At 36.6% G+C, this 23,640-nt stretch overlaps 1 protein-coding gene, 1 long non-coding RNA gene and 1 other non-coding gene across 8 annotated transcripts in view; 1 reads left to right on the top strand and 2 right to left on the bottom strand.

Moving 5' to 3' along the window:
- Nucleotides 1-3,203: 3,203 nt before the first annotated feature.
- Nucleotides 3,204-3,310, bottom strand: LOC129629381 (U6 spliceosomal RNA). Its single transcript, XR_008703213.1, has one exon. It is a non-coding gene; the product is annotated as a U6 spliceosomal RNA (small nuclear RNA).
- Nucleotides 3,311-8,010: 4,700 nt separating this feature from the next.
- LOC129628375 (uncharacterized) lies at nt 8,011-19,347 on the top strand. Its single transcript, XR_008702801.1, has 2 exons — nt 8,011-8,144; nt 19,101-19,347. It is a non-coding gene; the product is annotated as an uncharacterized LOC129628375 (long non-coding RNA).
- The window catches only part of CUL5 (cullin 5), a 130,138-nt gene continuing 119,126 nt past the window's right edge, over nt 12,629-23,640 (bottom strand). For 5 of the 6 annotated variants that reach the window (XM_055547793.1, XM_055547794.1, XM_055547791.1 and 2 more), the window contains 6 exons: nt 23,069-23,192; nt 22,270-22,445; nt 21,547-21,708; nt 20,684-20,802; nt 19,983-20,106; nt 12,629-16,210 (listed from right to left, as the gene is read on the bottom strand). In XM_055547793.1, coding sequence (XP_055403768.1) covers nt 16,016-16,210; nt 19,983-20,106; nt 20,684-20,802; nt 21,547-21,708; nt 22,270-22,445; nt 23,069-23,192 — 900 coding nt within the window. In that variant the 3' untranslated portion in view covers nt 12,629-16,015. Of the gene's footprint in view, nt 16,211-16,297; nt 19,255-19,982; nt 20,107-20,683; nt 20,803-21,546; nt 21,709-22,269; nt 22,446-23,068; nt 23,193-23,640 lie in introns of those variants that run through there. The other variant, XM_055547792.1, reaches the window with a different exon arrangement.

Genomic DNA, 23,640 nt, shown 5'->3' with positions numbered 1-23,640 from the left:
CGGGCGGAGCCTGGCGCAGCGCCTTTGCAGAAGCCACCAGTTCTGACTGAGGCCCGTGGTTTATGTGTAACCTGAGCCTGTTTTTCTCACTTACACATGCAAAGCACAAAGGAAATTTATGAAAATATTTTTAAGCAATCCAGTCTAGCTTTTCACTTATGATAATTTTTCAATTGCTTCTTAAGTAGGAGGACGAAGAGAAATAGAAAACATTAATGACTAACTCTGAACAATTAGCAAGATTATATTAACCTTCATCAAAATTCCATAAATTACATGTTATTATCTACTCTTTCGGAGAAGGCAATGGCACCCCACTCCAGTACTCTTGCCTGGAAAATTCCTTGGACGGAGGAGCCTGGTGGGCTGCAGTCCATGGGGTCGCACAGAGTCGGACACGACTGAAGCGACTTAGCAGCAGCAGCATCTAGTCTTTAATGAGATAGCTCAGATACAAAGAAGTTAATTTTTTTGTGTGCATGATTGCGTGGAAAGTGGTAGAGGTGGGATCTGGACTGGAATCATTACGTGGAATTGCTTTCTTATACATATTTCCAGAGAATGATAATACTGTTAACTAACATTTGGGGAACCCATTGCTTAATTTTGGATCTTCAGCTGGAGAAAGCAAAACTTTGTTACTTTGTAACATTATTTTCCTTTATTTATTTTTTTCTCTTTCTTTTGTTTTGTTGTTGTCGTTGTCTGCGGTTTTTTCCGGGGCGGGGGTTGGGGGCGTGATCTGTGCCTCTTGTGGAATCTTTGTTCACCAACCAGGGATTGAAGCCAGACCTTTAGTAGGGAAAGTACAGAGTCCTAACCACGGGCAGACCAAGGAATTCTCTATATTTATTTTACACAGAAGATAAGAGTGTCACGAGGACTTCACTTACCCCAAGGCAAACCCACGTTTTTCCTAAAGTAAAATCCCCGCCCTTAACTAGGTTTTGTAACAAGTGGGAGATGGTATTTTTCAAAGTTGACCACACTTAAAGTCAGGGTTGACCTGCGCCCGGCAGGGCTGAAAGCCTTTTAATTGCTCAGCCTCAAGATGGAAGGAACACAGAGTTAGCAAGAGAGACATCAGTGGTTTATTGGATAGGGAATCGTACCAGAAGCTAGAGGGTTCTACAGAGACACACTCCTATGGGTGGCAGATGGCAGATTGGCCGTGGCAAGAGTCTTCCCTGTCAGAAGAGGGAATTGTTACAGAGAAAATTGGTATTAGGATGGCTCATTGGTTACCAGGGAAACCAGCAGAAGAGCACAATCCTCACTGCCCCTTTGATAAACCATCATTGTGAAGTTGCTCTGATTTAAAGATTGCAACAGTCAGTAGCTCAGGTGGGGGCAACTATGTAGGCATTTACTCATCAGGCTCTATGAATATGAGGCAAGATCAGTCAGGTGAGTAGGATGTAGCTGAAGCAGGGTCTGATTATGAAGGGGATGTACAGCCAGCAAGAGAACAGCCATCTTGGGTGGCCTAATCATACAATTAGCTCACCCTACAAGTTCTTTCAATATGACTTATGCTCACTCTTCCAAGTAGAGGTGGGGTCTGTGTTCTCTCCTCCCAGGCTAGGTCTAGACAGAAATATGGATAAAGAAGTTTGTCTAATGATTCCAGTCCTCAGACTCCAACCTTCCCAGCTGAAACCCTAGACATCATGGAGCAGAGACTAGCCATCCCTTCCTGTGCCCTGTCTGAATTAATGATCCACAGGAACAAAGATAGAAAATAAGTGGCTATTGTTTTAACCCAGTACATTTTGGGATCATTTTTACATAGTAATAGATAAATACAGCACTCTTAACTTCCCCAGTCACCCAAGGTTGGTCCCTTAGAGTGAGGTGTGATGCCTCTGTATATCAATAGGCTATCAAATCCTGCTTCCTTCCTTTGAATGTCACACTTAAGTCTCCTCTCTTGCTGACCCTACTCTAGGCCAGGCACAAACATTTTCATACCTACTGCTTTAATAGCTGTTGAAATCATTACAATGTGTACCAGTTCTTTAATTGTGTTTGTGTGTATGTGTGTGTGTGTGAAATGTACAAGATATATCCTATCTTTATCTGAAAAAGTTGAATTTTTAAAGAACTCAGAAAATTAAACAGCTAGTCTGGCCTAATAAACAAAGGCCAAGGCTGATAACTAGACATGGAAAAAGCAAAAGATGACTGGTTATATTAATAGCTCCTTACATATTTCTAAGTATGGGGCATTCTTTCACTAGTTAATTCACTTAATCCTCACAAAAATTCCATGAATTAGGGAGTTTTATTGCTCACATTTCTATAAAGAAACAGATAAGTTATATAAATTGTCCAAGGTCACAGAGCAAGTAATTAGTGATAGAGCTACAATCTGAACCCAGACTGTCTGGTTGCCAGGACTAGGGTCTTAATCTCTACATTAGCTGTGCCTTAGGAGAATTCCCTTAGAAGCGCAGGGGGTCAACTTTGACTTAGCAATTCTGTTATCAAAAGCACTATCAGGAAATATTGCCTCTATGTTGGACAGGATGACTTCTAGAGCAGTTCAAAGAGACTTAGGGGCAGTTGGGAGAGAAGGATAGCAAATATACTCCTGAACTACAGCAGATAATTCCTTCAAACTTCAAAATATGAGCAGATTCAACACAAATATGAGCAGAAGGCCAAAATGTAGTTAACAATTTCATTTAAGAGTCTAGGATTTTGAAAAGTCAAATTTTTTGTAAGAAAATAGGGAAAATCACTGCAACGCAAGTATAAGCACTTGAGTGCTTTACACTTAGAACCTAAGTAAATAAAAACTAATTCTGATCTTTATTTACATTAGTCAAAAAAAATTAACTGGGAACCAATTCAGGATTAAAGCATAAAATTGGGACTTAGGGCAGAAAGGTAGTTACTGAAGGTATTAGGTAGATGAAATTATCCAAAGAGTCTACAGAGAAAAAAACTTGGGGAACACCTACTTTTAGGTGGAGGAAGAGGACTTATCAGAGTAGATGGAGCAAGAATTATAAAAAGAAAGGTGTCAGAGAACCAGATTACTCTGTGAGCTAAGCCATGCTGCACTCTCCACCTCCACTTCTTTACACACCTGTGATAATTTCTCATTCACACCTTGGATGTGAAACAATAACCGCCTTGAGGGGATGCAGATCCAAAGAAAACAGACAACAGGACGCTAAATTTTTTTTTTTTTTTTTTTTTTTATGGAACGCTTCACGAATTTGCATGTCATCCTTGCGCAGGGGCCATGCTAATCTTCTCTGTATCGTTCCAATTTTAATATATGTGCTGCCGAAGCGAGCACAGGACACTAAATTTTTTATTCGAAAATTCTGAAGTCACAGTTCAGGTAGAAGACAAGAAATCTTTGAAAATCCATTTTTCCTACCCCTACCCAATACTAGTTAAGTAGAATTCAGGAGAAAAAGGCTAGAGCTGGAGAGGAAGCCAGAGGGAGGATCAGCCACTGATGAATATCCCCAGGAAAAGGCCATGATCCTTGTCTCCTCCTAAAGTCTGGCCACAGGGGAATGTGACAGAACCATCCCCTCTACACACACACACACACACACAGACACACAGAGGATACATTCAGGATTATGAGGGAGAGAAGATCTGTTCCCTGATTCAAACCAGCTTATCTGAAAAAGTAGCCCACGTGAGCACTCAAGGTTAAATGGAAGATTGAGGTGGTTGCTTACGGTGTTTGGATATGAGGAGCCTAAGGTAGCCTTACAGAAAGTCCTCATGACACCAAAAGCCCCCCAAAGAGCTACATGGATGATTTTTCTGTTATAGCTGTGAAGAGTACAGAAGTTAGTTGAACTGGAGCTGGTGACCCTCAAGAGGCTCCACTACAGGGAAACTGGGCCCTACAAGTCTGGAGCCATTACCATGCTGGATATGAGACAGACTGGTATGGTATAACACCCAGGATAGCAGAGGTGAAGCAAACAATCTTCCAAGCAACCTTTAACCTAGAATGTATTAAAAGATGACTGAATTTGACTGAGTTTAAGTTGAAATGACTAGATTAACATTTCTTCCATGAGATAAAAATGAAGAGCTTAAATAAAAACAATTAAGTCAATGGAGAAGGAAATGGCAACCCAGTCCAGTATTCTTGCCTGGGAAATCCCATGGACAGAGGAGCCTGATGGGCTCCTCTATAGTCCATGGGATCACAAAGAGTTGGGTATGACTTGGCAACTAAATAACAACAAAGAAGCCAAAATAAAATATGGAAAGGCAAGTAACATGAATTTTCAAGACTGGGGCTTTGTTTTTCTTTGTGTCTTAATCCATAACCTTTGGACAGGTTACTATTCACGCCAATGCTGCCTTTGGCACAGTAAGAACCTCTGAATCACAGACTGATCTGTACAGATTGCACAATGTGAATCCATTCCATTCTGCAGTTTTAAGATTTAAGGCAAGGCCCTGGCTTGTTTTTATTGGGCGTTACCCCTTAACTGCACAAATAAAGCTTTTTAAAAAAAAATTATTTTTATTGAAGGATAATTGCTTTACAACAAATAAAGCTTTTGATAATTAAAAAAAGAAAACAATGAAGTTCAGTTTAAAGAGAATTAAAGCTTTTTTTCATATGTGAATTTATAACTTTTGAGTTATTCCTGCCACAGTAGATAACAGTGTTTGGACACAGAGTCACTAATAAAGAGCAACATCTTTTGAAATGTACCTCATCTTAGATTCTAAGTTAACTACAGTTGTTAACCTAGCCAAAAAGTTAGGTGGATACTTATGTCTTGGAAAGTATACTATCAATATTGATAAAATAAACATTTTGGCCTCTTCCTCTTTGCAAACATCCATAACTATAGTCATAAGACCCAGGGTGCTCTTGTAGAAGTATAATTTAGTTTTAGAAACATTAGAACAATAGTTCCATAACAGGGAACAAAGAGGAAAATAACAAAAATTAAAGAATTTAGAAAAATGTTGAGTGTTAGATTCAAAATGCAAGGATGTTTGCTATTCACTTCTAATTAAATTCTTCTATAACAAGTAACTTCTGGGACTTTCCTAGTTGCCCAGTGGCTAAGACTTTGTGCTCCCAGTGCAGATCCCTAGTCAGGGAACTAAGATCCCACATACGACAACTAAGCCCAGGCATCACCACTAATGAGCCCACATGCTCTCGAGTCCCCAGGCACCAGCACAATGAGTGAGTCTGCATGCCGAAGGAAGACCCAGCACAGTCAAACAAGTAACTCCTATTATACTTAGTCTGTTGGAATAACTCATTGTACTAGGTTGGCTAGTGTCCCCCACAAATCCTGCCTGCGAATGACTTTACTCAGAAATATGGTTTCTGCAGATGTAATAAAGATGAGGTCATAGTCCTAAATGCAATGACTGGTGTCCTTATAACAAGAGAGGGCGCACACAAATGAGAGGGCCATGTGGAGGAGGCAGGTTGGAATGATTCACCTCCAGAAGATGAAACACCAAGGAGTTCCAACCACCACCGGAAGCTGGGAGAGAAGCAAGGAATATAGATTCTCCCTTAGAACCTACAGAAAGAGCCAACTCTGCCAACACCTGGATTTCAGACTTCCAGACTCCAGAACTCTGAAAAAACACATTTCTGTTGTTTTAAGTCACTCTGTTTGTGGTACTTAGTTATGGCTGCCATAGAAAACCAATCCTTATCTTTTTTATTTATATAACCCATAACCCACATTTTGTGAAATCCTGGGAAGGACAGGGTCAAAAGCTTCTTTATCAGACCTTTGGAAATGTTTGTACCCCATCGTTGAAACAATCTTCTAAGCCCAGTGTGAAGCTACTCCTGCCTTGGGTGCCAAATCAACAAACTGAAACTTAGATAATATTCATGTCCCTGTAAATGCTCCACTTGCCCAGAAATAGAGTATATCAAGCCAGAAAATTCCCAATTGCAAGAATTTTTAATAACTTTCTTCTAAGTAAGAACAGATATGCAACTTCAGACAATTAACTCAAGCCAAATACTCTTTCCTTATTCCCTGATTGACCTAATAGCCTTATAAGGAAATCTCTGACCACCAAGCCAATCATGTGGTTTCCATGTTGCCACTTCTAAAGCTCTATAAAACTTGCTCTTGCCCCAAATCCCTCAGCAAGAGTGGTCCACTGCTTGTGAGGCACTCTACTCCCCTAATCCATGGCAACTGCATGTTTTCTCTTGAATAAAGGATATCAAACTCATTATTAAGTTTATTTTTGTCATTTGACATGTATTTGAGTTAAGAAAATGATTACAATAGGAAGATGCAGAATAGTAGCGTGTTCCTAGAAGTAACTTTCACATAATTTATCTTGGAATTTAGAACAAAAAGATACAAAATAAGATATTTTAGGAAATTATTAATGATTTAAAGACAGAAATGCTACTTGTCTCAAGAATGACTTTTGAGCTTGTTCCATGTTCCTCCACCTTTGAGGATGGTTTGGTCTGCTCAACAGTGGCTCCCAAACCTTTCAATTTTACAAGCAGTGGGTCCTCATTGAACAAGGAACTGCACTAAAAATGTGGGAAATTTTTTAATTTATGAAAATCTTTTATGTTTTAGATTGGGGTGGCTCCTCAGCCATAGCCTAAAAGGAATAACTCAATTCATATCCGCTGGTGTCTTAGGCCTCAGCCATTAAGATATGAACTCAAGAGAAAAATTAGACGTAGGCCAGTGGTCCAGAAATGCCACGGATTTAAAGCAAACAATCTTACTGACCACTACTTACCACTCTGAACATTTAGTCTACTTCCAAACATAGGCCAAGAAGCAACACAACAGCTAGTCCCGACTTACTTCGCCTGGTATACGCATACTATGAAATGTTCCTATTCATTCAGTGAATACAGTAGAAGTGAACACAAACAAAGGTCAGGTTCTAGAGATACTACACAAGCAGAATCAATAATATGGTACAGGGAGGGAGGCAATAATCAGTTACATGATGGTTGCTAACCTGGGAGATGGAGACAGTTATTAAGTGGAGCAAGTCTGTGACAAAAGATGAGATGTTTAAGAAATAGCTGGAAATACATGTTGATCAGTTGGGAGCTATTTGAGACAGTCTGGCACATCAACATTCAGACAGAGGTTGAAGCCACAGAGGTAGATAAAATCACACAGGAAGAGCATGTAGCTCAGTGAGTCGAAATGGAAATGAAATTCTGGGGTGTGCAGGTAGAGGAAGAGCCAGAGAATGAGAAAGCTAAGTGAGATAAATGTGGGACCAGGAGAGAATGGCATCTTTGAAGTCAAGAGATGAAACAAATTAACAACCAGGAGTGTTCAAGGTTCAAATGCTGTAAGGAGATCAAGTAAAAGGAAGATTGAAAATGAACTTCTGATTAAACAATAGGAGGTCACTGATGACCTTGGCAAGAGGACCAGTGGGACATAAGCCAATGAGTAATAAGTAGAAGAAACAGAGACAGACTGTACTATTCTTTCAAGATGTTTAGCAGAAAATAAAGGGAGGAAAACAAGGTCATAACATGACCAAGGTAGTGGGAGAAATTTTTTTTAAGGATGGTGGATACTTGAATATATGTTTGTAAGCCAGTGATTTACAAACTTTAGTGCATCAGCCTCACCTGGAAGGCTTATTAAAATTCAGATTGCTCCCTGGCCCCCTATACGCTGAATGGTTGGTCTGGGGTGGAGCTCAAGAACTTCACTTTTCCAACAAGTTCTTAAGTGATGATAACGCTGTTGGTCTGTCGACTAAAACTTTGAGAGCCCCTGTTGTAGGCTAAGGAGGAAATAACCAATAGAAGGATGTTTGGAAGATATACGAAATGTTAAGTATCCTGGAGCAAAACACAGAAGCACTTCAGTGAAAGCATAAAAACAGTTGGTCTTGAGTAGGAAGTGAGGCAGCCCTTCCTCTGAGATAGGTAGGCCGATGAAGATGTGCATTACCAGAGGTCAAGTTTAGAGGTAGAGAAGCAGGTTATGAAAGTGCATGTTTGAAAGTCTTATTTTCTCAAAGTAAAGTCATCTGCTGAGAACGAGTAGGTAAGGTAGAGTGCGTGTGCGTGCTCAGTCGCTGAGTCGTGTCCAACTCTTAGTGACTCCAAGGACTGCAGCCCGCTGAGCTCCTCTGTCTATGGGATTCTCCAGGTAAGAATATTGGAGTGGGATGCCATTTCCTTCTCCAGGTGATCTTCCCGATGCAGGGATCAAACCTGTGTCTCCTGCATTGCAGGTGGATTCTATAGCACTGAGCCAAGGTAGAGTAGGGGGAAGGATAATTACACTTAGCAGCCATAGGAAAAGGCCTTGTAAAAATAGTCTCATGCCCCACCTTTTCTTAGAGTTATGAGAATTACAGTCTCTTAACCAGGAGTGTTAATTTTCAAATCTGGCTCATTGAAAGTTGGCTCTTTATTCTCTGCCTTCCTAGTTCCCACTGCTACCCTTCAAACATCAAACACTGTTGAAGAAACTTGTAAGTAGTATCATCTGTTTCAGCAACCACAAAAAAAAAAAAAAAAAAAAAAAAAACCAACTCATTTATCATTAAGTGAAAATAGCAAACCTCAGTACACCCAGGGAAGTTTCCTGTCATTCTTTTAGATTGTTGTTGTTTAATCTCTAAGTCACGTCTGACTCTTTGCAACCCCGTGAACTGCAGTATGCCAGACTTCCCTGTCCTTCACTATCTCCCAGTTTGCTCAAATTCATGTCCATTCAGTCAGTGATGCCATCCAACCTCTCCTCCTCCCTTCTTCTCTTGCTCTCAATCTTTCTCAGCATCAGTCTTTTCCAAGGAGTCGGCACTTTGCATAAGGTGGCCAAAGTATTGGAACTTCAGCGTCAGTCCTTCCAATGAATATTCAGGGTTGATTTCCTTAAGGATTGACTGGTCTGATTTCCTTGTTGTCCAAAGGACTCTCAAGAATCTTCCCCAGCACCACAGTTCAAAAGCATCAATTCTTCAGCATTCAGCCTTCTTTATGGTCCAACTCTCACATCTGTATATGACTACTGGAAAAACCATAGCCTCGACAATATGGACCTTTGCCAACATACCCTGTCTAGGTTTGTCATAGCTTTTCTTCCAAGGAGCAAGCGCCCTTTAATTTCATGGTTGCAGTCACGGTCCAGAGTTTTGGAGCCCAAGAAAACGTCTGCTACAGTTTCCATTTTTTCCCCATCTATTTGCCATGAAGTGATGGGACTGGATGCTATGATCTTAGTTGTCTGAATGTTGAGTTTGAAGCCAGCTTTTACACTCTTTTCTTTCACCTCCATCAGGAGGCTCTTTAGTGTCTCTTCGCTTCCTGCCATTAAAGTGGTATCATCTGCATATTGGAGGTTGTTATTTCTCTAGGCAATCTTGATTCCAGCTTGTGAGTCAATCAGCCCCACATTTTGCATGATGTACTCTTCATATACGTTAAATAAGCAGGGTGAAAGTATACAGTCTTGACGTAGTCCTTTCCCAGTTTTGAACCTGTTCATTATTCCATGTCAGGTTCTAACTGTTGCTTCTTGACATGCATACAGGTTTCTCAAGAGACAGGTAAGGCGGTCTGGTATTCCCAACTCTTGAAGAATTTTCCAGTTTGTTGTGATCCACAGTCAAAGGCTTTAGTGTAGTCAATGAAGCGGATATTTTTTTGAATTCCCTTGCTTTATCTATGATTCAGTGGATGTTGGCAATTTGATCTGCCTTTTCTGAATCTAGCTTGTACATCTGAAAGTTCTTGGTTCACATACTGCTGAAGCCTAGCTTCAAGGATTTTGAGCATAATCTTGCTAGCATGTGAAATGAGTGCAATTGTACAGTAATTTGAACATTCTTTGGCATTTTCTTTCTTAGGGAATGGAATGAAAACTAATCTTTTCCAGTTCTCTGGCCACAGCAGAATTTTCCAAATTTGTTGGCATATTGAGCGCAGCATCATCTTTTAGGATTTTAAATAGTTTAGCTGGAATTCTGTCACCTCCATTGGCTTCATTCATAGTAATGCTTCCCAAGGTCCAGGATGTCTGGCTTTAGGTCAATTACCACACCACTGTTGTTACATGGGCCATTAAGACTGTTTTTGCACAGTTCTGTGTATTCTTGCCACCTCCTCTTAATCTGTTTCTGTTAGGTCCTTGCCATTTCTCTCCTTTATTGTGCCCATCTTTGCATAAAATGTTCCCTTGGTATCTCCAATTTTCTTGAAGAGATCTCTATTCATTTCCATTCTATTATTTTCCTCTATTTCTTTGTATTGTTCACTTAAGGCTTTCTCTCTCCTTGCTGTTCTCTGAACTCTGCATTCATTTGGGTCTATCTTTCCCTTTTTCTTTTGCCTTTCACTTCTCTTTCCTCAGCTGTTTGTAAGGCCTCCTCAGACAACCTCAGACAACTTTGCCTTCTTTATTTCTCTTGGGGATGGTTTTGGTCACCACCTCCTGTACAGTATTATGAACCTGTATCCAGTTCATAGAGGTGGTACCAGATCCATGACAATTAGTCCATAGTTGTTCAGGCACTCTGTCTACCAGATCTAATCCCTTGAATCTATTGGTCACCTCCACTGTATAATCATAAAGGATTTGAATTTGATTTAGGTTATACCTGAATGGCCTAGTGGTTTTCCCTTTGCAATTTAAGCCTGAATTTTGCAATAGAGTTCACAATCTGAGCCACAGTCAGCTCCCAGTCTTGTTTTTGCTGACTGTAAAGAGCTTCTCCATCTTCAGCTGAAAAGAATATAATCAATCTGATTTCAGTAGTAACCATCTGATGATGTCCATGTGTAGAGTCATTCTTTAGATAAAAACAGTCAAAAACTAATGTAGACCCAAGTTTGGATTAGCACTTGTGACATTAGGATGTTACCAATTGGGAGAGCAGGCTGCTACTTAACTCTCTTTACCCACTATGGATCTATCAAAGATGTTTTAATCTGGAATACTTAAAATTTACACAGAATCATTTGTATCTTTGTCTTTTTCTTTAATCAGATGCTCACCAAAGTCTGTAACTCCTCGACAGTTTAAGGCACCTGTTTCAGACTGTCCATTGGTTAAAAATAGTTTAGTGACATGCAAAGGCCATATTTGATTTTATTGTCTAAGAATAAGGAATTAGAAAATAAAGTCTTCCCATTTAAAACTTAAAAGTATTGAACTCTACTTTGTTCTCAAGCACAGATGCTCTCATTCATTCGTTCAATTCACATCTCAAAGCCAGACTGTTTCTTTATGCATTGTTTTAGCAAGTGGATCCAACTTTGGATATTTAGGGGTATCTCTTTGAGAAAAATATAAATTACAAGTAATAAAATATAAATTACAAGTAACAAAATATAAATTACAAGTAACAAAGCTCTTAGGGCCCTTCCCAGGGCCTTGGGAGGTCTAAGGGACCCAGGAAGCTAATGCCTAATCTGTTTGTAGGTTCTGGTGAATCTTAAACTGAGATCACAATTTTTACTGCCTTCATTTCCAAGTCAATTTCCCCTCACTGCTCAAATCCCAGTTAAAAGTCCAAGGTTGATTTTAGGGTCATTGCCGCTGCTGCTAAGTTGCTTCAGTCGTGCCCGACTCTGTGCGACCCCATAGATGGAAACCCACCAGGCTCCTCTGTCCCTGGGATTCTCCAGGCAAGAATACTGGAATGGGTTGCCATTTCTTTCTCTAGTGCATGCACGCATGCTAAGTTGCATCAGTCGTGTCCGACTCTGCGCGACCCTACAGACAGCAGCCCACCAGGCTCCTCTGTCCACGGGATTCTCTAGGCAAGAATATTGGAGTGGGTTGTCATTTCCTTCTCCATTTAGGGTCATTATGAAGTGCTAAAAACTGAATGCCTGCTTCTCTCCAAAGGTCATATGTTGAAACCTAACTCTCGATGTGTCATTACTGGGAGGTGGGGCCTTTAACTTTGGGAGGTAATTAGGTCATGAGAGTGGAACCCTTATGAATGAGATTAGTGCCTTTATAAAGGAGACCCAAAGCCCTTTAAAGTTTCTTTCTGCATGTGAGGACACAGTGAGGTATCAGCAGTCTGCAACCTGAAAGCGGTTCCTCAACAGAACCAACCATGCTGGCACCCCGATCTCAGACTTTGAACCTCCAGAACTATGAGAAATACATCTGTATTGATTTATAAGTCATCCAGTTCACGGTACTTTTTTATAACCACCAAGACTAAGATGCAGTCTGTCTTCATAAACTTACTACTAAACTATCTCTAGGTTTGACATTTAAATACTTCAAAAATTTCAAAATACATACAAAACATTAAATAATTTGTTTTATATTTTTTACTTTGACATAAGATTTAAATTTTGGTAATGACATGGCATATCTAAACAGATGAATGAATGCAGTTTCAGGTTTAAAATTCTGACCTCCTCCAGGCATGACAGCCCTATGCTATCATCAACAGAAAAGATATATTCCTGTTAGCTTTCCTTTTGAACTTGAATTTGAAATTTAAAAGACATAAATGGGTTACTTTTTGTATTTCTGATTCCTAAGCCTGGCTAAAATTTACCATTTCACCATGAAATATGTAAATGCACCTATTATAATTTTAATTAAACTCTGAGAAACTACTCTACAGTAGAACATCAACATTTTCTTGATAGGTGAAAGCTTTTATATTACATTTTTATTTTGCAAGAAAATAAATTATACAACTTAAAAAATAAAATCCAAAAATTAAGCAGTTCATCAAAATATTTCAGCCTACTACATACAGAAACTGCTACCATTTAAAATTGTACAGCATTATCATCTCAGTATGTAGTGGCACACATTCAAAATCGTATATACCATACGAGGATAGATTACAACTTAGGAACTCAAATTTGTTCAACACTCCAGACAACGTGTATAGTGTAGATGACAGGAAAGCTCTCATTGTAGTGTTTATTTTACCAACATAACATTGGAAGAGTTTATAAGACAGCATCCCAGTCATTTACATGAAAATAGAAAAAACAAGCTTGGGTTTAAGATAGCAAATCTTTCTGGAAAACTAGCAGATCTTTCACACAAATTGAATTTTTAAAATTTGCCCTTTGAGCAGGGCCAATGACATCCTACTCCAAATAATGCAAAATACTTTTAAACTACTCCAGTCATATTTTGTATTAAATTTAATAAAAGGTAATTTAAGAAAGCTAATATTTCCTTTTTGGAAATTTTAACATTTATGCACAAAATAAGAGTAAAGAGATTTAAATAAAGTTTGCCAGAATGCAGGGATCCCTCCAATAAATGTAAAAATTGGAAGACTTCAGAATTTATTTCAAGATCCTCATTAAATCACTGGAACAGTAATATTCTAAATATTTAACTCATTGTAAGCATTAAAATTGTTCTATATTTTCACTTGGAAAGTTTTGCTTCATATCTGCTTACTCTGGCAATGAGATGGTAATAAAGGTTAGCATTTGCAAGATGGCTTCACCTTTATATTAGAAGATGAATGCTCAAATCTTAAATTAACCTCTGAAGTGTCCTATTGCCATACTGCTCATGAAAAAAATATATACATACATTTGTATACATTTTCCCTTAACCATGTCAGATTTCATCCCTGCTCAGATAGCACTAATTTTTAGTTCATATTAGAGGAAAGGGACTTATTAATAAAGGATACTAACAGTGATTCTGTACCTTTAGCAAATTGCTGGTAGGTTTTTGTTTCCAGATCCTTTTTTTTTTAAATTTTTAATTAGCAAATTTATTGTCAAAATATATTTAAAGAAAATTCAACAGTGGAATAGGCACCTTGTCAACTAAATGATTTTCATGAACACCAAATTGTAGTTAGATAAACTTTTGTATACATAAAGAAAAAAATAATGAAAACTGTAAGTCTACAGTATTTGCTGCTGTTCTATTCCCCAATATACAACTAGGACATAATAAGCTATTAAAAAATTTATAAAATTGTATAGAAAACTTTGCTATGGATTTAGAGTTACCCACTTTTGCATTAAATTTACCTTTATAAATCAAAACATCATGGCTCTCATTCTTAAATGACTGAAAAAGATTAGAAATTCCAAACAAGTTTTGAGAACAATTCTGGTTTAAAACATCAACAAATTTTAAACTTTAAGAAACGGACTATAATTTTTCTTTCCATTGCTTCTTCCTTTGGTGTTCCTGTACTGGATAAGCAAATATGCCGATACCAAACTATTTGTTAAACATAAGGGCCACAATTATTACCAAATTATCAGTTTTTTTTAAATTTCAAATTTATTCCATTGTTAACAGTCATCTAGTCAAAGAAAACAGTAAGCACTAATTTAGACTAATTTTCACAATATTCTTAGTCATTGCCATATGCTACCCAAGAGTTCAAGTGTAAGGTTTTCCTGTGAATTTCAGAATAGGTCTTTGACTATAATCAGCAAAACCTTAAATGTTTTAAGTTTGTTTTCCTTCATCAGGCCATCTCACAAAGCCTCTTGGGACTGGGGACAGATTCCATGAAATGCTGTTAAAAGCACTCTACAATAATACTGTATGCTGTTCAACACTCTGGCACTCCATTTTCTACTATCATCAAAATCATTTAAAATATTACTTAATATCAAATATAATTTGCAAGAAAAGTTTTGAAATGGGCACCACAATGAATAAAATCCATGTTGACCCATTCTTTCCCAGTGGGGAATAAGTTTTCCTTTTTTAAGTTGTTCAAGTCCTCAAGTCCAAAAATCTCCATTACTCTGGGTATTCAGTTGCCAGCAACTAAAAAGTTGCTACTTTGGATTGACTGAAAGAAACAAGTTTAAGTGTTGCCTTCTGAACATTATTTAAATGTTTACTTTTAAAATATATAAATATACATATACATATTATTTGGCAAGTTTATTGTTCATATTAAGATTGCAACAATTCTGCTTATGCTTTTCAGGTCTATGTTGTGGTTTTTCTTTACCTCCTAGGTGACTGATAATTATTACTTTTTAAAACAGAATGTCTTCCTTTCCAGAAACCTGAGGCTACAAATCCCTAATAATGAGACTTTAAAACTTCAAAGTATTTCTATGCTACAGATTAAGAGGTCAGTTATATAATTGTATTATATTAAAGCAGGAGATTTCTGCCTTGTTTTTTAATGAATTCGAGTGTAGCATACTAAATATTAGGTATATAATATTAAGTGTCTTAGTAAACACTTAATATGCAAGTTTTGCTATTTTTGACTCTGAAGTTGAAATGATCTATCTCCATACATTTTTTTAAACAACTAAAATAACAATATGAGCTTCACTTTTTCAAAACAAACTCTCTGGCCATATAAGATAAAAAAAAAACAAAACACTCCATTTAACAATGAACAACTAAAACAGTAGTCTCCTGCTTAATGAAAGCCAACATTTTTTAGTTGAAAAAATTTACTATCACTTTGAAGTCACCACTAAAATCCAGTTGTTATACTGAAGCAGTGTTTGAACATATGATAATACTAAATACTTTTCATCTATATCTGCCCTGTCCCAATGTTGTGTAGACCAGCTCACTCTTTTGATCAAAAGAAATCAAGAGTGCTATTTCTAGTTTTAATTGCATTTTTTAAAAAAACAAAACATAACAGCATTTTTCAGTGCACAAACATCTGAAGATCCTTCCTTGTGCAAATACATTTTTCTAAGAGAGGAAAAAAAAAGAAAAAAAAAAAAAAAAAAAGCAACAAGAACCCCACTTTCACCCTCCCAACTGTTATTTCTTCTGGTGGGTATAAATCAGGTTTTTAAAAGCTCATAATGGGTTCTTTGTGAATGCAAGTTTCTCCACAAAACAGCATGCTGTTAAAACAGAGTGGTGCAACATGAAAGGAATGCCACCATGCTAACTAATGTGATTGGCAAAATATAGTTGTTTTGTTAGGTAAGGCAGAGATTTTAATATTTATGTAATCAAAGTCCAGCTAAACCTTCCCCTAGCACAAACTGTAAGAACTTTCTGCCGAAGCACTCCAAAATTTGGGTTCTTAATATTGTCCGTGATATTCAAAATTATGCCATATATATGAAAGTGTTGATATCAGATTCATCTCTTCTGATGTATTTGTGCTCTATTAGCCATTCTATTTGCTCTTTTATCATTTTCTTTTGTGGCAGGAACATGTTTTTCAAAATTTCTACTAATTCAGTCTGCAGCTGAGCATTACTAATTTTCTTTCTCATCTTCATTATTTGTATGATAGCTTCCTAAAAGAAAAAATAAAAATAAAGTATTAAATTATTTTAAGTAAAACAAAACAAAAAATGACTTTTAATGTTTTTTATCCTCTATCCAACATCTATCCAAATGATTAGCAATCACTGGATTAACCTTGAGACCCGTAACAAACAAAAGTATCTTCTTTTCACTCTGGAAAACAAAATCTGCGTATTATGGATATTCTGAAAAATAAGGAAAAGCAAAATTACTCATATCCCTTTTTACATACTTTTCCCCTTGTATTTACAGTTACTTCTTTGTATAGTAGTAGCAGTCAGTTGCTTTAGTTGCTCTCTGTTTTAAAAATTAATAATCACTACTCTTTATATACTTATCAGATTAATGAGCTGTACTTATTCTCAAGTACCTTCAGTTTATTATGACTCGACTACATGGTTCAACTTTCCGGAGGAGTAAGCACTTTTCATCTAAGTCCATCTTATTCATAATTTCCTTGATGATTTAATTACTATTAATCTATATAATATAGATAATTAGAAAATTACTAAATATTTTCTCTTTTGTCTTTTCCAGTACAAGGTCTCTTCTTAGTCAACAAAAGGCATCCATCTGCCTTACTGGAGATTAGAATTCGTTATAAATGAAGTTTGAAAACAGAAATGTGTTAATATTTGCTTTTAAACACTGAAAAACGGAGATTTGCTACAAGGCAATAGGCTTGGGACTCAGGCACTATTCTGTATGAGAAAAGTATACCATCAACTTCCTCTGTTACAGACATGAGAATTCCTACACTGCCACTAGCAGGTCAGAAGAATTACTCCTAACAGTATGTCCATATCCGCACTCTGGATCACAGAGGTTTATGTCAAGGGTTCAGGGAGAAAGAAGGAAGAGGGAAAAAGTATGTCTTCCTTCAGGCACTTGTATATTACAGAAACCAGTAAGGAGGAAAGAACAATTGTAAATATTCTAATTTCTCTTATTCTAGCTTTGGTAGAGGTGAAAATGATGGCTGTGTTAGAGATGTTAAGAGAAAAACAGAGATCACAGGGGTTCTGGCCCTGGTCTCATTTAATATGTTGGAGGTCACTTGAAAAGTAGCATGATATGATGGAAATAATTTGCAATTCTGAATTTCTCAGTTCCCATATGATGTAGATAGAGTTTAGAGCTCATGGACCTGGCACAGGGCCTTCAGTGGCAGGAAAACATGACCCTGTAGCAGCAGATGATAAAAACAGTGTGCCATGTAAGCCAAAGGCCACAAAGAATATGTAACAGAGCCTTAGAGGGCTCAGGAGCTCAGTAAGAGCAGACAACAGGCTACCAGACCAGGAAAGAGGCCATGCGGTCTTACTGCTGGAAAAAAAAATGAACCATAGTTCATTTGCTACAGATATCAGCAATATATAGTAACAAAATGTTATATTTCCATAAGTGACGGATAAAGCCCTCTATAGCTGACAGAACAATGTCACAACCATATAGATACGATAATCCCTTCACTGTCACTATGAGGTCAAGTGAATTTCTCAACTTCAGTACATCCAGATGCCTTTGTGAAAATAGCAAAGAATGGGGATGGGTGGAGCAGAATCAGGGAGAAATAAGAAAGTCCAACTATAACTTAAAGGGACAGCTTGGATTAGTAGACTGAGCATAATTATGAATCAGTTTTAGACAAAACAAAAAAACTTCATTTTCTTTGCACATCTTATGTTAATAGTATGACTATACCTGCCCATTCCGTTTCATATCTCAACAGAATCTATCTGGATTTATCCTGGTGTAGCCATAAACTAGGACTATGTCATGCTTTTTCCTCCCAGAAGTAAAATTTTCCAAAATCTCTTACTGAATAATATATTCCCTTTTCATGGAACATAGAAATCATTTCCTTTATTGCAAAGTTCATCTACACTTATATAGGAGGCTTAATTCTGAGTTACTTTCTTCAGTTAATCTGTTTGTTATACTGTTTCATATTTGTAGATACTTTCATAAGTTTTAATATTTGGCAAGGCAAGTTCCACTACCAACACTTTATATTTTAAGGTTCTTAATCACTCTCATCTATTTATTCTGGTAAAACTGTGAATCAATTTTTAAAATTACAAAAATATTCCTTGTTGAAAAATTTTTTAATTTAATTAATTTATTTATTTTTGGCTTTGCTGGATGACTGTGCGGGTTTTCTCCAGTTGCAGCGAGCTAGGGCTGTTCTCTGTTGCAGCGTGCAGACTTTTCACTGCAGTGGCTTCTCCTGTTGCCAAGCACGGCTCTAGGCATGTGAGCCTCAGTGGTTGTTGCACACGAGCTCAGTAGTTGTGGCTCCCAGTCTCTGGACACAGGCTCGATAGTTGTGGTACACGGACTTAGCTGTCTCATGGCGTGTGGGATCTTCCTGGACCAGAGATCAAATCTGTCTTTCCTGCACTGGCAGGCATATTCTTTACCACTGAGCCACCAGGAAAACCTCAGTTGAATTTTTATATGATATTCAGCAGACTCATTACTAGTATGGGGTTAATTCAGCCTTATCATTAAAAAATATGGTATTTCACATTAAACAAAAGCCAGATACAAAAGCATATGCTGTCTGCTTCCATGTATATGAAGACAAAGAACAAGCAAAACTAAGCAATAGTGACAGGAATCAGGTAGGTTGAAGGGGGAGATTGGCTGAATGAGAGACATGAGGAAAGAGTGATAGAAATGTTCCATATTTTAATTGAGGTGACAGTCATACAGTGATACACATTTAGCAAAACACATTGAAAACTATGAAATGTGTATTCTATTGTATGTAAATTATACCTCAATAAAAAATATACAGTAAGTAAAAAGGAACATGATCTATTTATTCAAATCTCCTTTTGAATCTCTTAGATGAAGGCTCCTCTCTTCATATAGGTCTGCTGCTGCTGCCGCCGCCACATCGTTTCAGTCGTGTCCAACTCTGTGCGACCCCAGAGATGGCAGCCCACCAGGATCCCCCATCCCTGGGATTCTCCATGCAAGAACACTGGAGTGGGTTGCCACTGCCTTCTCCATCATATAGGTCTAACTACATTTTAAAGAAATGTCTGTGAATTCTATGCTTCTTCTTCATTTTTTGAAAAATCATTTATCACTAAATAGAAAAGCATTTAATTTTTACTTATCTTTTCTCTGCTCCTTTATTATATCATATAATCTACAAGTACTGAAAATTTTTAATCTTTTCTTTTTTGTTTCATGCTTGATTACATTGGCCAATAGTTTCAAACAATATTAAATGAAAATAGTAAAAGTGGGACAACTTGGTTTTACTTAGTTCTAAAGTTAAAACAGTCATTCATTAGTTTGCAATAGGTATTCTTATCATGTTTAGAAGGTTATCATAATCCTAGTTTTAAAACATTTAAAATAATCCCTCATTTCCCATTACAATGGAATCAGAAATCTTAAGATTAAATAAAAATGAAAATACTCAATCCTAGAATTGTAACCTGTCACTGATAATATATATATATTCTCTTTGACATACAGTCAGAGAAGCATAACCTAAAACCAAGGTTTGGCCCAACCAATAGAATCTACCATAGACCATCAAGTCATATAAACACCTCTAACAGCAACTAGGAGAATTCTATTAATATAATTTTTAAATTTCAGGAAAATGAAGTAGCTTTCCTGTTACAAGAGGTTTGAGTACCTACATTTCTTTAATTACAAAAAAAAAGATTTAATGATTAAAAAAAAACAACAACCAACTTTTTCAAAATTTAGACATTCTATCTTAACATTACAAACCTGGGTTCTCAGTATTCTTAGTTGAACTATTCCTTCATTCTCTTCCTCTCTCATTCTTTCTGTAGTGAGCTGCAAGCGTCCAATCAAGTTGATTTTACCCCTTTTCTGAACTTTTGCATTTTTTCTATAAAAAAATTAAATCAAATATTTTACGGTGAAAGGTCTTTTAAACATCATTTTATAGCAACAATGTCTAAGAGAAAATATTTAGAAATATTCTAAAAATTAATATTCAGCATTGCTTAAGGGAAAAATAACAACATATAGCTTTATTAAAATGAACCCTATGTTTTCCCTCAAACATGATAAAAGCTCTGTTAATACCTAAGTATGATTACACTCTGTATAATAACAAAGTAAATATAATTTATATTGTCATGAAAGTCATTAGATAATTGAAGATATGTCGGTTATAATTCAGCATTATCTTCTAATTGGGATCTCAAGGAAATAGTTCTCTGTGTGGATAAAGTGCTTTAGAGTACAAAAGGATGTTTATTTTAAAGATGAAAAGCAATATGGTGTAAAGTCAGACACCAAAAGTATCCAGTTCATTCAACTAAACGGCATAAATCTAAAGTGATGGCAGCACACAGATATGCTTTAAATATCATGTAAAGAAAGTAATTATTTTCCTAACAATAAAATACCAAAATTCAAACATGCTATTTTTATTTTCGATCAACCAACATAAACCTTACATTAAACTGAACTCCTGGTTCACTGAGAAGAGGGTACCTTCTGTAAAGTCTTTGGGTGAGTTGACTTGAGGTTCATACAATAAAACTTGCCGTTTGAGCTTTGGAAAAGCTACTAAAGACTGTAAAGAACAAAGGAAAAAAATAGCTTCTATAAACACCATAGAATACTAAGATCAATTCTCAAACATGACCAATATAGATGAGAAAAATTATGAGCACAAATTCAGAATTCAAACTTTTATTTGCTACTTCATAAACATAACAATGTACATGCATAATGAGGAAAGAGAATGAGGAGAAAAAGAGTTGGTTATGAGGAAACAATAAATGCTCTCTTTACAATAAGACAAACAAAAACAAAACAAAACTAAAGGGATTGATCATATATGACCACAGCAAACACCATTGTCAGTTATAAACCAGCTGTTTCTCTCTAGAGAGTAATTTTTTTGCAACTATTAAGAGGCATATGGACTAGGGGTAAAATTTAGTTTTGAACAGGAGGGCTAATAAGTACATTTTACGGGGCCTCAAAAGAACCAAAGTTTTCTAATTCTTAAGAGTTTTGGTTATCATAAAAATCACTGAACAACATTCTCAATACGAAATCTTTGGTCATGCTTTTTCACAGGTAACATTTAAATAACAACTGAATCTTTCTCTCTTTTTTGCCATTCGGGCTCAGTAACTTTCATGTTTTCAATTTCTTATTGTTCCATAAGTAACTCACTAGTGTGCTTTTCTTGGTTAAAAGTCATTTGATTGTTATGAATTCATAAATTTATTATAACACAAGACAATACCTATTTCCTGCTATGTGAGAGGACACAATTAAAAAAAACAAAACATAAAAACAAACCAACCCATAAAGTCCTCCTAAGCTCAGCATCAGGGAGTTCAGTTGCAAGTTTTAGATTTTCAAAGCTGATTTTCTCTCTGGGTCTTTGGTTCCATGCAAACAATACAGCCAGCTGAAACGTTGTTACCTCCAAATCATATTGGCCTACTTCATTCTTAAATGTTATCTATAATAGATAAAATAATTTTTAAAAATAAGAATCTCTTTATGAGGATTACCATTTATCTACTATAATATCTCTTACATGAGATTATATATAAAAGACTGGTAGTTATCTTCCAATATCCATTCTTCCTTTCTTACATGGTAATAAAAATTTCAGCAGACCTTAATGACTATCCAAAATAAAGGCTCATCTCTCAGCTTTCCTGCACAAAATGTGGCCATGTGACTAAGTTCTGGCCAAGGAGATTTGCGTAGAAATAATAGGAGAATCTTCCAGAAGTTGCCATTAAAGGAAATTATACCATTACATCTTTCGTCTCCTGTTGGCCTAGAACACAGACATAGTGAGAGGATCATACTGGATTCTGCAGGCAAGGGAATACCTTAAGGATGGTGCTATAACCAATAGTTTATGTCCCTAACAAATTCATGGAACAGATCCACTATACCTGATCAAACTTTCACTTGCAAGAAAAGGAAAGATCTACCTTGTTTAAACAAATCTTATTTGAAGTCTTGCTACAACCAAACCAATATCTGAACTAACACACTATCTACTTACAATTCCATTTGACATGAGATGATGCCAATGTAATTTTCTTCCACTATGGTTCTTTTTGTAGAATTCTTCTACTTCAGGTATCAAATCCTCCAGTTCAGTAGGAAGTGAGACAAAGACTTTTTCAGAGCTTCTTGACCAGGCACCAGCATTCAGAATTTTTATATTAACTGAATCAGCTATAGGAATGTATGTCAGAAAATATAAACAAATAATCTTAACAATGGATAAAACTCAAAATACATAGACAGTGGGTAAACTTTGGTGTAAAGTAAACAATACTCTAAAGATTTTGTTAAAAGTGTCTTTTTGTTTCAAAGATCCAACCAGTCCATTCTGAAGGAGATCAACCCTGGGATTTCTTTGGAAGGAATGATGCTAAAGCTGAAACTCCAATACTTTGGCCACCTCATGTGAAGAGTTGACTCACTGGAAAAGACTGTGATGCTGGAAGGGATTGGGGGCAGGAGGAGAAGGGGACAACAGAGGATGACATGGCTGGATGGCATCACTGACTCGATAGACGTGAGTCTGAGTGAACTCTGGGAGTTGGTGATGGACAGGGAGGCCTGGCGTGTTGCAATTCATGGGGTCGCAAAGAGTTGGACACAACTGAGCGACTGAACTGAACTGAACTGAACTGAAGAGTTAGTAAACCTAATTTCTGCTTTGCAGGATATCTTCAAGGAATGTGGACTTTGAAACATACTTGTATTGATTGCTGCTTAGGTCTATTTTTAATTTACTAGAAAACAAAGATTTTTTTTAAGTTTTTTAAATGTATGTAATTATAAAATAATACCTGGTAACGCCAATTTATTGTTTTTGTGCATTTCCTTAAAAGCTTGGTTCAAATCTTCAGATACTTTTATGTCCTGAAACATTCTAGCAAGCTTGTTTACATAATCTGCTGGCATACCAACTTCCTATGAAAAGCAAAGACAGAAGAAGTAATAAATGATATACTATTAGGAAAAATTTTAATGGAAAACTAAATTTTATATGCTTTAATACAAAATTCTTCTTCTCTTATATTTATAGAGTATTTATAATCCAATACCTATTAAATTTGATTCTTTGAGACTACACAGAATATACAGGCAATTCTGGCTTTTTGTGCACCATTCTAAAATGCATGAATTTCAGGTACCACAGTATAGTGAAATAATACCAGTACCTCAACAACACTGCTCAACTTTCAATTACCATTATACACTAAATGTGAGTAACGCATAAAGCTCAAACTTTACTTCTAGCTCTTCATCATACAAACCACTAACAAAGAGCACATCCATCGATGACTAATCACAGTATTTCTTTCAAAATCTGTTAGTCATCTGTTTCTTCAGTTCACCCACAGCAAAGATGTAGCTT

This window comes from Bubalus kerabau, chromosome 15 (genome assembly GCF_029407905.1).
Source record: "Bubalus kerabau isolate K-KA32 ecotype Philippines breed swamp buffalo chromosome 15, PCC_UOA_SB_1v2, whole genome shotgun sequence".
Classification (NCBI taxonomy): Eukaryota; Metazoa; Chordata; class Mammalia; order Artiodactyla; family Bovidae; genus Bubalus; species Bubalus kerabau.
This window is presented reverse-complemented; position numbering and strand designations above follow the sequence as displayed.